The sequence below is a fragment of the Melozone crissalis genome, unplaced genomic scaffold (assembly GCF_028551555.1).
Source record: "Melozone crissalis strain CALT ecotype California unplaced genomic scaffold, PUWL_Pcris_2 ptg000032l_1, whole genome shotgun sequence".
Taxonomy (NCBI): domain Eukaryota; kingdom Metazoa; phylum Chordata; class Aves; order Passeriformes; family Passerellidae; genus Melozone; species Melozone crissalis.
Genome location: NW_026535810.1, coordinates 3776455 through 3792052, shown reverse-complemented (window position 1 = coordinate 3792052; position 15598 = coordinate 3776455). Strand labels below are relative to the sequence as shown.

At 48.1% G+C, this 15598-nt stretch overlaps 1 protein-coding gene across 1 annotated transcript in view; it reads right to left on the bottom strand.

Annotated features, from left to right (window-relative positions):
• The window catches only part of MYO1D (myosin ID), a 176712-nt gene that overhangs the window by 110832 nt on the left and 50282 nt on the right, over window positions 1–15598 (bottom strand). Inside the window, exons 8-14 of the mRNA XM_054281490.1 lie at window positions 14632–14835; window positions 12866–13011; window positions 12670–12784; window positions 11895–12065; window positions 7286–7356; window positions 5624–5698; window positions 4100–4232 (exon numbers count right to left, since the gene is read on the bottom strand). Of these exons, the coding sequence (XP_054137465.1) occupies window positions 4100–4232; window positions 5624–5698; window positions 7286–7356; window positions 11895–12065; window positions 12670–12784; window positions 12866–13011; window positions 14632–14835 (915 nt within the window). The remainder of the gene's footprint in view (window positions 1–4099; window positions 4233–5623; window positions 5699–7285; window positions 7357–11894; window positions 12066–12669; window positions 12785–12865; window positions 13012–14631; window positions 14836–15598) is intronic.

Sequence of the window (15598 nt, the reverse complement as noted above, 5' to 3'; positions counted from 1 at the left end):
AGCAGCTTCAGTGCCAAATTCAGCACAGGAAAAATGAGTAACAGCCCCAGAAAGGATGAGAGCACCTGAAACTGCAGGGATGGGGTACAAAACAGAGAGTGCCTTCACCAGCAGAGCTTCCAGCCCAGCAGAAGGAAGAGCCAAGTGTCCAGACTGGCAGAGACTGAGGCAGAGCATCCAGCTCTTTGTGCATTACCAGAATCTTGCTGGCATGGCCTCAGTACCCAATTATTGCTTGCTAATGACATGTATTATTACTATTATAATTATATATATATCATTAACTGTCCCAAAAGTCACCTCACAGAGATGCTTAGGGCAGAGCAGCCAGACAGGAGCTGTCAGCTCAATGATTTACTGCTTGAAAAACACAAATATTGTGTTCAGGGGTTTTGTTTAAGGAACCTCCCCAAAATTTACACACTTAGAAGTGACACCAGCGATGGGTCTCACCAACACAACTCCTGACAGGAGGGGACAGCCAGCTGGGGTTGGGCTCTGCTCTCAGGGAATAGGGACAGGAGGAGAGGGAATGGCCTCAGGCTGGGTTCAGTTTGGATATTGGGGAAATTTGGATATTGTTCTGTTTGGATATTGGGGAAACTTGGATATTGTTCAGTTTGCATATTGGGGAAATTTGGATATTGTTCAGTTTGCATATTGGGGAAAATTTCTTCATGGAAAAGGTTTGTCAAACCCTGGAAGAGGCTGCCCAGGGCAGTGGTGGAGTCCCCATCCCTGCAAGTGTTTAGAAAAGGTGTGGATGTGGCACTTGAGGGGTCAGTGGTGGCCTTGGCCATGCTGAGGATAAGTTGAACTCAGTCTCAGAGGCTTTTCCAGCCTGAACAATTCTGTGACTCCAAGAAATCTGATTTTGTAGCACGCTGAGTTTAAATTATGCTTATCAGCACTGGCATCTCAATGCTAATGAAATCTTTTCTCCATTGCTACTCAACAGAAAATCACAAAAACACCAACAGCTTCAATGCAAATTTCTCAATGAAAATTTAGGGCAGGTAAAGAAAGAGAAAAGACCACACTGAGACTCACTCAGGAACCTAACAGTGAATCTGACTTGGAAACAGCTCCTGCTTGTGCCTGCCCCTGGAAAGGCTGGTAATTAAGATGGAAATACTGATGATAAATGGATTGAAGTAAATTAATTCCACCCAAGCCAGGCAGCCTTCAGTGAGCAACGCTGGCACCCACTGCTTCAAGATGGATAAGGTGGGATTTAAACTCTCCATGCCCTGCTGGGAGCTGCAGGGATTGTTCAAACCACCACAGTGCACAGCATTCTCTGAACTATTCTATTTTTCCACCTCCCAGGTGGCCTGGAATAATTTTTCCAATAAACAAGGAAAGGAAGTTTTTCCATGCATGCCTGCTGAACTTACCTGCTGCGCCCTGATCACAGCCCTCCCCTCAACACCCCCAGGGATTTTTGCTGTCCTGAGCCTCTCCTAGGCTGCCTCAGGCTCCCCACACTGTAGCAGGGAGGGGGGAACCTGTGTAGGACCAGACCTGCAATAACAGCACCAAGGAGAAAATTTTCTTTCCACAAGTGCTCCTCTCCCTGGGTTCCTGGCACTCCTGACACCTGCACCAGATTAGGGCAGGGCCAGCCAGCAGATTATTTGGAAGATGGACAGATCAGATCAGTTTTAGCTCCTTGGAAAACAGAATAAAGCCTGTCCCCATGCCCAGCAGGGTCACAGCCACCTTCCAGCTCAGGATTTGCCATCCAGGAAAGTTCCTCTCTGCCTCCACAGGCACTCTCTCAATTTTGACTGCTGGTGCCTATTTTAGCAAGGCCTGGCCTTGGGCTGGGCTCACAGGGGCATCCTCCCAGGAGCTCTGAGGTAAAACATTCTGAGGGAGCCAAAGGGCTCCACTCCCCACTGGGGCCCAGCTGGCACCTCCAGGCAGCTTTGGTGGGTCCCAGACCCTCCTGCAGAGCTCAGATCGAACCCACTCCAGTACAGGAACACAAAATACAGAATCATGGGATCACAGAATATTCTTTGTTGGAAGGATCACCAGAGATCACCCAGTCAAACTCCTGGCTCTGCCCAATCCCACCCCTGGAGCATTGTCCAGCTGCTCCTGGGCTGGGACCATTCCCTGGGGAGCCTGGGCAGTGCCCAGCAACCTCTGGGGAGACCCCATAAATCAGGTGTGATTCCATGTCCTAACCCTGGACACAAGAAGTGAGGGCAGCTCTCTCTTCTGTGCACAGCCAGCACTGGGTGCTGTGCTCTGACCCATCTCCTTTGCTCCCACAGCTCCTGAGAGGACACTCAGAGCACTGATTGCTTAATTATCCTGAATATGGGCACACCCCAGCACCCTGGGCTCTCTGTTCACCTCTTGTGGGCTGTACCCTGTAGGGGGATACAGAATGGCTAAATGAAGGTGGTATAGAAGGTAATCTTATCCCCCAATAAGAACAAGTGATATAAAAGAGTGGATTGGTGAGAACTAGAGTCAGATGGCAACTGCAAGGACCAGGAAAGGTCAGTGCTTACAGGAGGTATGAAAACTCTGGCAGTATGGAATCCTTGCACCATAATGATAATAGAACTCTTGATGTATAAGACAACAAATGGTGACCCCGACATGATTTGGGAGAGGAAGGATTTAAATACTAAACTATATTGCCCAGTGGATTTGGGATGACCCATGGACTTGGGACTAAACTATATTGCCCAGTGGATTCAGGACTAAACCATATAACCCCATGGATTTGGGGAAACAGGATTTGAGTACTAAACTATTGGCAAAATATATCAATTACAGCTATTGGTGTTTGTTAAATATGACTGTATGTAAAAGACCTTAAAGATAAGTGCTTTGTAAAACTGGGAAAAGCTATAGAACTGAACTAATGTTTAGAAATATATATCTGTACTATAATATGCTTGTATAACTCTTAGTTCTAAATCAAATGTACAAATATGTCATAATGTTAATTTATTTGAATGTGTACTTCTGGAAATGCTGCAACTCTGTGGTAAAAAGAAAAAGGGGAATTGTAGGGGGATAAAGTATGAAGGTGGTATGGAATGTAATCTTATCCCCCAATGAGTTGCAGCTGGACAATTACTAAAGATTAGGAGCCGGCCTGATCTCAACAGGCCACACTTGTAGCTAATAAGAAAAAGTCATACAGAAGAGTGGATTGGTGGGATCAGGGGTAGAGAAGTCAGATGGCAACTGCAAGGACCAGGAAAGGTCAGTGCTTAGAGGAACTGCCTATGAGAAACATTGAGGAGGTACAAAAACTCTGGTGGTATGGAATCCTTGCACTATAATGATAATAGAATTCTTGATGTATAAGACAAGTTAAGACAATAGTACCCCAGTGCCAGGAGCCCAGCAAGGCCTTCCAGCTCCAGTAACAGCCCAGTCCTGCTCAGGGATCTCAGCTTGGCTCCCAGGGCCTGCTCAGCTGTGCTGCTCCAACAGCTCTTCCCAGATTATCTCCTTCCCCACCTTCCACCACTCAATGTGGTGTTTGCCCAAGCAAAGCCTTCTACCATCAAACTGAAATATGGGCTGAAATAAAAGCCTTCCCTCCTCACCTCTGGCATGGCAAAGAGGAGGAAAGAAGGAGCTCACACAGGTCTGTATTGCATCCCCACTGGCATGGGAAGCCAGAGAGAATCTCTCCACTATGAACAGCATCTCTGGGCCCTCTGCCCAAAGAGCTTTGCTAAACATGATTAATCATAATAATAAATAACAATGAAAGTTTAGGACAGGTAAAGGAAGGGAAAGGACTACACTGAGACTCACACAGGAACCTCCCAGTGAATTTGACTTGGAAGCACAACTACAACCCTAAGATAGACTGACTTTCCTACAAATGAAAGATGCACTGGTCATGGAAGAGCCAAAAATCCACCTTCTTCATGGGGGATGGAGGTGACCCTCCCTCCAAACCTGCCCAGCCAAAGCCTGTTTGGCACAGACAAGGCTGCTTTGCCTTTGATCAGCTTGGCTCCTGATGGATGGCAGCAATGGGAAGCTGGGAATCTCTCCAGGGAGAAGCCACACTCTTCTCATCAGGAGTCAATTTTGAAACAGGAATCTTTACCTTCAGTGTCAGGTTGTCCACCAGGGCAATCATGGAGTTCTTGAACAGGGTAGCTGCTGTCAGAGGTCTCTTGGTGACCTCAGTGATGCTCAGCTTCCCCTCAGGCCACATCATCTTCAACACAGGGTTGGAGCTACAAGAGAATCTCTTTAATTCCACTCCACTGACAATCCAAAAGTTGGTTTTACCCAGACCCACTGCTGCTTCCAGCTCAAGGGCATCACCCAAGCCAGGGTGAGACTCCTGGGCACAACATTTCATGCTCTTAAGAGTAAGTTCAAGCTTACAACTGAATATTCTGGAAAAACAAGCAGCACATTCTCCCTTCAGATCAGGATGTGCAGGAATAGGGCAGTGAAAATCCCACAGAGTGATCCATCAAAGTCAGGGGCTGCCTCACTGGCACAACAGGAAGAATTTAATCCACACAAAGGAGAGGGAGACCCACAGCACCCTCCCTTAGAACCTGTCACCTGTGTTCAAGCTGCATTTCTGCACCTCTCTCTATATATAAAGGAATTTATACACTTAAGCCTGCATTTCTGAAGAGTTCAGGGTGAGGTAAACTGGCCCTGATGGATGGCAAGAGTTCAGGAACAAACAGAAACTGAGCACATTTACAGCAATCTCATGGCCAATCTGTCCCAGGCTTTAATGTGCTGCAAGTGGTGTTTGGGAACAGGATTTTCCAGAGACTTCACAGAAAACAGGCTAAATTTGATAAAACCACACAGCAAATATTTTGCAAGGTTTCTGGTCAATGGGAAGTGCTGAAAACAGGAACAGTGGGACCGCTCAGGGGAGCACAGCCAGGCAACCCAAAGGGCTGCAGACCAATTTAACATCTGTACAGGTAAACAGAGCCCACCACTGCAGGGTGTTTGTGCCCACTGTCCTCTGGGCAGAGCCCCTGGAAGCTGCACATTACAAAATGAGGACTTGTTTAATGCCAGATGAAGGAAAACAGCTCCATGGGGACTTCCACCCACATTCTGACAGGATTGCAAATCTGCTTCTCAAGGCAACTTCTGCTTGACCTCATGGTTTCACTTCTCACATCACTGCAGACATGAAAGGATTCACATCTATCTCCTCATTTCTTTCAAAAAAGGGTGTTTTAGGTGGCGCTGAGGATTTCTGTTGTTGACCAAAGCTCCCCAGCATCTTTAGCAGTGATTACAGGCAGAGCAGTGATGGTAAATCTGCAATGGGTTAATGACAAATCAGGCAGCACAAGGAAGCTCTGCACTATCTTGATTGCACAATCAGTTGGTTTCAAAAAAAAAACCACTTTAAATTCTGTTCAATTAAAGGCTGCATCAGAACAGAAACATGTACAGAATAAGGACTTTAACCTGAAAAATCCAACTAACAGCCTCTGGGTCATGGGAGATGTACAAAGATCAAATCCCAAAGCAATGTGTTTATTCTCACACACTGAAAACCTGAGTCTCTGATAGCATCATTCCACACAAAAAGGATTCTGAGAGATCAGATTAAAACTCACCTCATTAAAATTCTTACCTGTTGTACATGAGGCGTTTGAAGTCTTGAAATAAAGTGTCCTTGTTTTTATCAATGAATCCAGTGACAGAGTAACTAAAAAATAAAGGGAAACCAGAGTTAATTGCAAAGTAGCAAAGTCCTTCTGTGAGCTGTGGAATCAGCATCCCTGCACTCCTACAGACACAGCAGATGCTAATGGCCCAAATTCAGGATTTACACTCAGGATTCTGTCTCTTAACTGAGTGTGTGTGTTAGTGTTAAATCCTAGAGAAATTCAGGTTTGTTTTTCAATCTGAACAGTCTGCCCCTCTCTCAGTGGAGAGTCTGAGTTCCAGATCAGCCTCTGAGCAGTGACTGGGAGCTGCCCTGGAAATCAGCACACACAGAAACACACACATTTGAGATTCTTTCCTTCCACTATTCCCACAGGAACACCAGTGGAGGAGGTCACTGTTCCAGGGTTTCATCTCTTCTCCAGGTCTCAAGGCAGGCAAAGGTTCAAAGTCTCCGACTCAGTGACTCCATGCAGATGTTTCCTGAGCTCCAGACCCCACCCTGGGAAGCTGCACCCAACCTGCAGACTCTGGGATCAACCCACAACCTGGAAATCCCTGTATGGAGCCATCCTCAAATCAGGACCTTTTAAATGGCACCCAGTGCCACCCCTGCCATGGCAGGGACACCTCCCACTATCCCAGGCTGCTCCCAGCCCTGTCCAACCCAGCCTTGGACACTGCCAGGGATCCAGGGGCTGCCCCAGCTGCTCTGGGCACCCTGTGCCAGGGCCTGCCCACCCTGGGCCTGAACTATCTGTGATTCCTCCCACATTTCAGTTTTCTTTTACCCCATTTGTCAGCCACTGGCAGTTCAGAAGGTTCAGCCACCAAGACAGCACCTTGTATTTTCTCCCCCAAAACCCTCTAAAATCAGGGATGTCTGTCAGGAACTGCTCAGCAAAGACTCCAGAGGATAACCTGCTCGTGCTATAAGGGCTCCAGTCTGATCACACTGGTTGTTCTTGGAAATTAAAGGTAAAATTAAAACCAAGGTGAAAGAAATCATAAATTCTTCTTTCAGTAACTCCCTTTCTTCTGACATGAAATCCTAAACCATTAAATTACTCCAGTGATATTCCACACACCAAATGGTTTCCACCGTGTGCATCCTTCACTTCCACTCTCTCTCCCTTCCCACTGCTGTCACCTCCTGCACTTTTTCCTGCAGGCTCCAGGCAAGCACTTCCCAACCCTCTGCCCTGATCCCTCCTGCAGGTTATGTCTCCCCTGGGCTCCCAGCCTGCTCCAACTGATTGGAGAATTTCAAGCCAGAGTTATATAATCACACCAAACAGATGTCTAAACCAGACTTTATTAGCTCAGTGTAGCTTTCTTGCATAAACACTGCTGCCTTTTTTCCCTTTTTCTTCCCCCTGGAGCACTGCTCTCCCCTCACCCCCACCCCTCACTCTCCTTTTGTTTCACTCCAAGTACAAATTCCCACCCTGTAGAGCAAGGCACAGCAGAAGATTTAATTGATAAGCAAGTGCTGCACTCTGTAATTGTGTGTGACAGCTATTCTGGCTTGCACCAGAAGCAGCAGTAAATCAGAATATTGTGCCACTTCAGAGCTGCTGGGAAGACAAAAATAAAATGTGCAGCTTGATTTCAGAAAGGAACTCACATCACATCCCCGGCGTAGTGCTTGATCCGGAAATCTCTGTCAAACTCCAGCGTTTTGTCTGTGGCACAAAGCTGAAACAAATTCACACACATTAAAACACCACCCATGGATTGAAATTAAAACAACACCCCTGGATTTACAAGCTTCATGGAGGAGCAACCTGCCTTCAAAATAGCACTGGGAACTACAGGAATCCCACTTGCTGTGTGCATGTGCAGATGTGAAAGGCACTGCTGGGAAATGTTTTCATGGATGCACTGTAAGAACATGTGCTTGTACAAATGGAGCTGCAAGAGCCTATAATTTCATGAAGAAATTGATACTATCCCAGAAACACCATTATGCAAAAAGAACACTCGTGCCTGTAGAGAAACATTGCACCCACGAGTTCATTTGTTACTTTTTAAAGTCTTCCTTTATGTGTTTTTGCCATTGCAGTGGAACTCCTCTGCAGAGAAATGGGCCAACTGCTGTGACAGCAGCAAGGCTTGTTCAGGGTCATCTGACACCCCTCAAACAGGGAAACCCCTGCAGACCCACTGCTCCAGGCTCAAATTGCCATCCCATCCCATCCCATCCCATCCCATCCCATTGATCCCATCCCATCCCATCCCACTGATCCCATCCCATCCCATCCCATCCCATCCCATCCCATCCCACTGATCCCATCCCATCCCATCCCATCCCATCCCTTCTGTCCAGTGCCCACATGGCAGCTGTTCAGCAGCAGTGCCTGTAAAACACTCAGGAATAGCAGGAGCCAAAAAATCCATCAAGGTTGGCTTAATTAAAAAGGGAGTATGAGAGAAGAGTGAGGATTTTGTTATAGGTAAAAGGAGCAGGAGATGAATTAAGTCTTTGCAGGCAGAATTGAACAACACCAAGGGCTATGAGCAGATATCTGCTAGCCACAAAAAGTCTTGGAGAAATAAAAGAGGAAATTCTCATGGTTGAAATAAATGGCAGGAAGGATGATTAGGAGCAGGGAGATACACTCCAAAAATTCACCTGTGTCCAAGAACACAAAATAGATTGGCTCAAAGTGTAAGAACAGATAAAAAACCAATATATTTTACACAAAATGAATCAGATGGAGGAGCCCAAGGAGTGGGAGTACCAAGGTCCCCAGGAAATCCAGCATGGCAGGAGCAGGGAGTACCAGGAGCTGCAGAGGTGATGGATGCCCAAGGTGCAGCAGAACACAGGGAAATGAAGAAAGGAGACAATACCAAAGCCATTTTTCTTGCTGCAGCTTTGTTCCCAGCAGGGGCCTGGGGAGTGCCTTTTTCAGCTACCCAAACACAGCTCAAACCAACAAGTCAATAAAAGGGGTAAAGACCAAATGGCAACAGAAATGTGTCTGTGCTACCAGAGAGGGCACAGCTGGCAGCACAAGCTCCTCTGAAAGCTCATCCAGCTCTGGAGAGGCTGGAAGGAGCCATAACAGCAAGCAGGGATTTTGTTGTTTGCTGGTTTGGCTTTTTCCAAAGGAGTGATTCTGTCTCAACTTTGTGTTTCCTGCAGTTGAAATTAGTGAAAAAAAGACCAGGTGGATCACCTGCCTGGGTTTCTGTGAGCCCTTCCAGGAGGCTCCTCACTGACAGCTCACAGCATTCAAGGGTGAGTAAAGACAGGAGAAAGGTGTTGGAAAGATGGGAATCCTGTGGGAGCCTGCCCTGGGCCTGTGCTGTCACAGCATCTGAAATAATCTGAGGGCAAGGGGAGGTTGTAGGGCTGGCTGGGGACACTCAATCACTGAGAACAGATAAATGAGGGCAAAGCAGAGCAAATGGAACTCCCCAGCAGGGCAGGGAGTCCCACTGAGAAAGGGCAGAGTTCACAGGAACTGATGGGCCCCAAACCATCCCTTCCTCTCTCAACAGGGATCTTAACAGACCTTGTTCATCTCAACAAGGACATGGAGAACTGGGAGAGGCTTAAAGGGCAAAACCCATCCCCTGCTGACTGACTGCCCTGGGAGGATGGGCCAACAACTCAGCTTTCCCAGGTTAGGAAAGAAATGCCAGAGATGATGGCAAAACACGTGGAGATGATGTAGTGGAAGACAAAGAAAAATGTGTTTTGCCATTTAAAAACAAAGAGGTGAGAGGTGTAATCTAAAATGGAAAAGGGAGCAGGGAGGGAAATAGAGGAAGGAGCTCTTAACTTGAATATCTGAGCTGTGGAATTCTCTGTTGATTTAAAAACCAAGAAGACCACACAAAAACCCTGTCAAGAAGACCAGGAGGGTCCTGGGCTGCTCCTGAAGAATGGGAGCATGTCAAGTTATCAGCACACATTTGCCCTATGTTGGGCTCTCACTTGGGCATTCACCACTGTCCAGTGTCTCAGGAGACAAAACATCAGGACTGGAATGGACCTTCTGATACTCTTCCCTTCACAACCAGTTTGTTGAGACTGATGGTATCCACAATTTGAAGACTGAGGCATTCATGGACTGTCTGTCACTGCCCTTGATCCTTCCCAAGTACAATATCAACAGACAATCAATGGAACTTGGAGAGGCTGAGGAAACAAATGGTGATATTGGGAAGGGCCACCAGAACAGATTACACCTGCACATCCAGATTAGCATTAGACAAACCCAGGCTCCGGGAACACAAAATTCTGCCACGAATTCTGCTGGTGGAAGTGTTAATCAGCATTGTCCTGGCTTGTTTGGCCTTGCCCAGTACAAGAGCAGAGATTCCTCCACGCTGGCAGCCAGGAGCAGCAGGGTACACAAAGTAGGACACGACTATTTAGGGCACCACAGCCCCCCAGAGCTTCTCCACATGGAGCCTGTGTGCAGCAGCTCTGCAGGGAGCAGTGGAGCATGAACAGGGCTGAGGGATGGGAGCTGCTCCCAACACCTGCACTTTAACTCTTTGGGAACAGCTCCCATCTGGGTGGAACTTTACAGGATCTGCATGGAACCCCTGCATGAGATGGAATCAAGCCCTTTGTTTTAATCCAAGTTAGAAAAGCCTGGCTCAGAAGGCTCAGGCTTCCCACAGCAGTTCTGGGTGGGACTGAAGAAGAGCTCTGAGGTGCTGGGATGTCTGCAGAGATGTGATGGGGAGAAAAGATAATAATTATGCCGAGAGGTTTATGGGTCAATGTTTTCAAGGTTCTATTGATTTAACTAGAAATTAGCAAGGCAGGCAGATCCATCAGCCCCTCCATAACCATTATTTATAGCAGGATTCCTTGCCTCCCTCTCAGCCTGTGCAGGCAGTTTGTGACAACGCCACCTCCTGAGGAACGCTGCAGCTGGCAATGCTGCCCTTTAATGTCTCCTTGCTGGGAGGGGACTCCCAAAGGCAAGGACTTGAGCAGATTTTATTTTTAAATGTTCATTTTAGAGCCTCCCATAGCACCTCCTGAAATTCCATCCCCTTCTGCCACTGCACTAAAGCACCACCTGCTCCCTCTGTGGCAGGGCCCCTTCCCCTGGGCAGATGTGGGAGCAAGGACAGAACAGAAACCAAACTCCTCTCTGACATCCACTGACCAGACAGCTCCAGAAACTAAACCACTCCCCAGCACGCTGCTGCAGAGGATCCCAGGCTTCATCCCACTGCAGGAAGCAGTTTGTATTCAAACAGGAACCCAGGCCAGGCCTCACATTTATTTTCATGTGAGTTTTCTCAGAATGTTCCATGTCACTGCTCAGGCACGTGAAATCTGGGTCAAAACTGGAATCAAGCCCCCTGTCCCCCTCCCTGAGCTCAGGTGCACCTGGCAGGTGTGCATCAGCTGTGCTGCAGCAGAAGGGCATTTAAGGAAAATTATTATCTGGCAGGAAAAAGTGGTTTTGGTTTACTTTCATCCTGGCCTCTCCTCAGACAGCCCCAGCCAGATCCATTGTTTATCCCAGGCCTCCCAGAGGCAGCCTTTAGCACATATCTTACACAACCAGGCTAATTTGGTACTTCTGACCTACATAAAATATTGTGCTGGGGTGGGAGGGAGCAGGGGGGACCAGCACTCTGAGCCATGCATTTTAGACAACGTTTCTGAGTAGAGACACATCAAACTAAAGCCCCTGATTTGATTACTCTGTGTGAAAGATTCTCAAATTAATCAGGCTGGTGACCATTTTGCAATCTGCTGCCAAGTGAGGAATAAATGAAGCCTTTTAATTCTCCCATTGTAGCCCAGACAAAGGCAGGCAGGGGCCTGGGTGCTCTGAGGTGCAGAGGGAGACGAGCACGTTGTGCAGCCAATGAGGATGAAAAAAGCCCAAATCACAGCGCTGTAATAACGCAGGAGTGTGAATAATTTCACTGTCACTATGTATTAGAGCAGCCTGGGAAGAACAACACGTGGGCTGAGCCGGCTGTATCGATTGGTTCCAGATGACATCATGATCTGTCAAGGCACGAGCTCAGGCTCCTTTTATCCCGGAATAAAAGGGATGAGCCACTGGATGGGCTGGAGCTCCCTCTGCCGGGTTTTTCTGAGGCTGGAACTGCTCTGAGCTCCTCATCCCACACTCAGTCGCAGTGAAACCAATAAACCCCCCTCCTAAAGCCCTTTTCCTCATTCCATTCCACCTCAGAACGTGGGGAAGGGACAGCAGAGGACAGCAGGGTGTGCGGGTTACCTTCCTGCTGGAGAAGTGAGCGTGCTTGCCCAGTTTGCTGTTGAGGGCCTCGAGGAACATCTCATCTGTGACTTTGCCCACATTCATGCAGGCATCGTCCAGAATGGCAATGATCCCTTTGTGCTGCTGCTCCACCAGGTCCACGATGACCTGGTTGTTGAAATAATCAATCTGCAGGAAACAAAGGACAGGGCTGTTGGTGACCTTGGCTGCAGAAGTGGGAGGGTACCAGTGCTGGCCATAGCAGCCTGTGTGAGGAGCAATCAGCTCTGAATGTGCAGATCTCTGATTCCAGACAAAGCAGGCTGCTCTCCTGCACTGAACAGCACAGAAAGTGATTTTCAAACCCCTCAGATACATCTCAAGACCTCTGCTGCAGAATGCTCTTTAAAGTGTCCTTTACAATTCAGCTGTGTGCAGTCACCACAGTGACACTGCCCATGCTGTCCTTGGCATTCTGAAGCAAGTATGAACAGGAAAAGTCAAGGTTTTTACAAATTACCATCAACAACCAGAAAAATCTGTAAGCACTGAAACCCACAGTTACGTGTGTGGTATCACAGAGGTGCCACAAAAGGTTTCATCTCAGACCTGGAGTCCCATATTTTCCCAAGGAGACACGTGGTGAGGTGATTGGGGAGCTCCTGGCAGGACAGCTGGCAGGGACACAGATGTCCCATCAACTGGAGCCTGCATGTGGAACAGCTTCAGGTCCAGCACTTGTGCTGGTACACTGACCTCACAACACCTCTGCCTGCCCTGCCAAAGCACTCACATGCTTCCAGGGAATTCCCTCTCGCTGGTACTCCTCCTGCTCCTGCTTTAGAACCAGCTGAATGAAGAGCTGCTGCAGCTTTTCATTGCAGTAATTAATGCAGAATTGTTCAAAGCTGCGAAAACACGAGAAGAAAAGGTGATGAGTGCTCTGGGAAAGGCAAGGGCACAACACTGGGCTTTGGAAGGTGGCTCACCTGTTATTGTCAAATATCTCAAAGCCATAGATGTCCAGGACCCCAATGACTGTGTTCTTGCCATGCACCGTGCTGTCGTAGTTCTTCACCTCGATGACATCGTTGATGTGTGTCACAATCCAGCAGAAGAGCCGCTCGTAAATGGCCTGCAGGAAACACAGACTCAGGGCTCCTGCCTGCCCCTGCCTCAGCTCTCCCCAGGAAACTCCACCCAGCTCATTCCAGGCCTCCATCAAAGCTCCAGGTCATGGTCATGAAAGTGAGCAGCTACTGACTGAAGCAAATATCCTATGGAAGTATTTATTTTCTTTCTTCCAAAACTCATTTATACCAAGTTGAAATCCCAGTGAGGTCACGGGGAGCAGCAGTTCCCTAATTTGATTCCAGTCAGCTTTTCAGCTGCCTAATAAGCACCATTCCTGAGAATTATTTAACAATAGTGAAGAGCAAGAGAGAGGTCAGTCACAGAAACTTAACAACTGAACACAATGACAGGAGAATAATCCTGTTCACCTTTCACAAAGATAATGTTCTGTAGGCAGAGGTGTCTTCAAAGTCTTCATGTTCAAAATGTGCTGTGAAGCTGGGTAAATACATTATCTCAGGAAAAGAAGTCAAGTTAATTATCAATGACCTTCATAACTTCACCCATTCCTCCCTTATAATTTGATTTCTTACAGAGGAGGAACAATTGTCACTCCTGCCATCAGGACTCACTCTTCCTGTGGAAGGTGTCCCTGCCCATGGCAGGGGATTGGAACAGGATGGTCTTTAAGGTCCCTTCAACCCAAGGCATTCTACAATTCTTCATGAATTATTTTTTAAATACCACTTTGTGTTTCAAACGTGAATTCTAGATATTACAGTTCCACTCTCTACTCTTTGAATTTAACTGCAAAATGAAGCTGAGGATCCCATTTCACAGCACATTCCTCCCTGTATCACACATTTGCAGATCCATCCCCTCCTCGGTGTGCCTGGCACTGCTGGCTGTGGGAGTTGGGTCCCTGCTGGAAGGGCAGGGATGGGTAAGTACCACAGAGCCCTACAGAACTCAGAGAGAAATCTGCAGGATGTACAGCAAGCCCTGTGCTGATTGACCCACCCAGGAATCCTCCTGGGCCTGAGCATGGAAAAACGTGCAGTTCTGGCAGCAATGCCCACCTTGGGCACTGCCAGTCTTTGCTGCACCCCTCAATGCAGAGGAAAAGGCAGCAGAGATGTGTCTGTGGGTGTCACAGGGAGGGGACTGCACTCACCTTTGCAAAGAGATGGTCTTTAAGGTCCCTTCAACCCAAACCATTCTACAATTCTTCATAAAAAGATTTAAAAATACCACTTTGTGTCTCCAACATGAATTCTAGATGTTACAGCTCCATTCTAAAGAAGCTCAGGATCCCATTTCACAGCACATTCCTCCCTGTATCACACATTTGCAGATGCCAGCCCAGCCTGCAGCCCATCCCCTCCTCGGTGTGCCTGGCACTGCTGGCTGTGGGAATTGGAAGGGCAGGGATGGGGAAGTGCCACAGACCCCTACAGAACTCAGGAGCCTGTAGGTTCAGAGAGAAATCTGCGGGATGTACAGCAAGCCCTGTGCTGATTGACCCACCCAGGAATCCTGCTGGGCCTGAGCACTGAAAAACGTGCAGCTCTGGCACCAATGCCCACCTTGGGCACTGCCAGTCTGTGCTGCACCCCTCAATGCAAAGGCAAAGGCAGCAGAGATGTGTCTGTGGGTGTCACAGGAAGGGAACTGCACCCACCTTGGCAAAGGCATCCCTGCCATAGGTGGCCTCCTGCTCCGTGTGCTGTTTGTCGATGACGTCCCTGCCCGTGGCCACCGTGCGGAACAGCAGCGCCTTCTCCACCAGCTCGGCCTTGGTGGACAGGAGCTCAGCAATCACTGACACCAGCTTGCTGTTCTCGATGATGGGGGTGTCTCCATCCACGTAGAACTTCAGGTTCCCCTGCAATCAGCAGCATTTTTCCATCTGCTCTTTACGAGCAGGGATCAGCACACCCCAAATCCATCTGTTTTCCACCTGCTATTGCAGGCTGGAAATCTCCTGCCACGCTGGAAGGTGGCTCCTGCACATCCACACCCTCAAAGTTCCAATATCAGTGGGAGCAGCAAGGGCTTTCTCAAAGGTTCAGCTCAGTGTTCAGCGCAGCTTTTGGGACAAACAACATCAAACACCATCCCAAGAACCAGAGTCCAGGGATAGGGAATTGCACCATGTATGCAAATGCTGGATGTAGCATTTATCTTCACTGAGCTCACCATGAAACCACTGGCTGCAATTCCCCTGCCACAGAGGGAGTGGGAATGGTGTGGGGAGGCTGAGACCTCAATGCCAGTGGGAATGGACAAAAGCTCAGCTTTTGGGACAAATAACATCAAACATTTCCCAAGATTTAATCAAACACCATCCCAAGATTCAGAGACCAGGGATAGGGAATTACACCATACATGCAAATGCTGGATGTAGTATTTGTCTTCACTGAGCTCACCATGAAACCACTGGCTGCAATTCCCCTGCCACAGAGAGAGTGGGAATGGTGTGGGGAAGCTGAGAGGTCAGTGCCAGTGGGACTGGACTGGCAGCTCTGCTCCTGGGTACCTTCTGTGCCAGGATCAAGCAGTGACACCCCTTGGATTGTATGCCTGCATGGCCCCACTCTGCTCTGCCTCCATTCCTTTCCAAGGAGGAGAAGGCACTGGAATAAAGT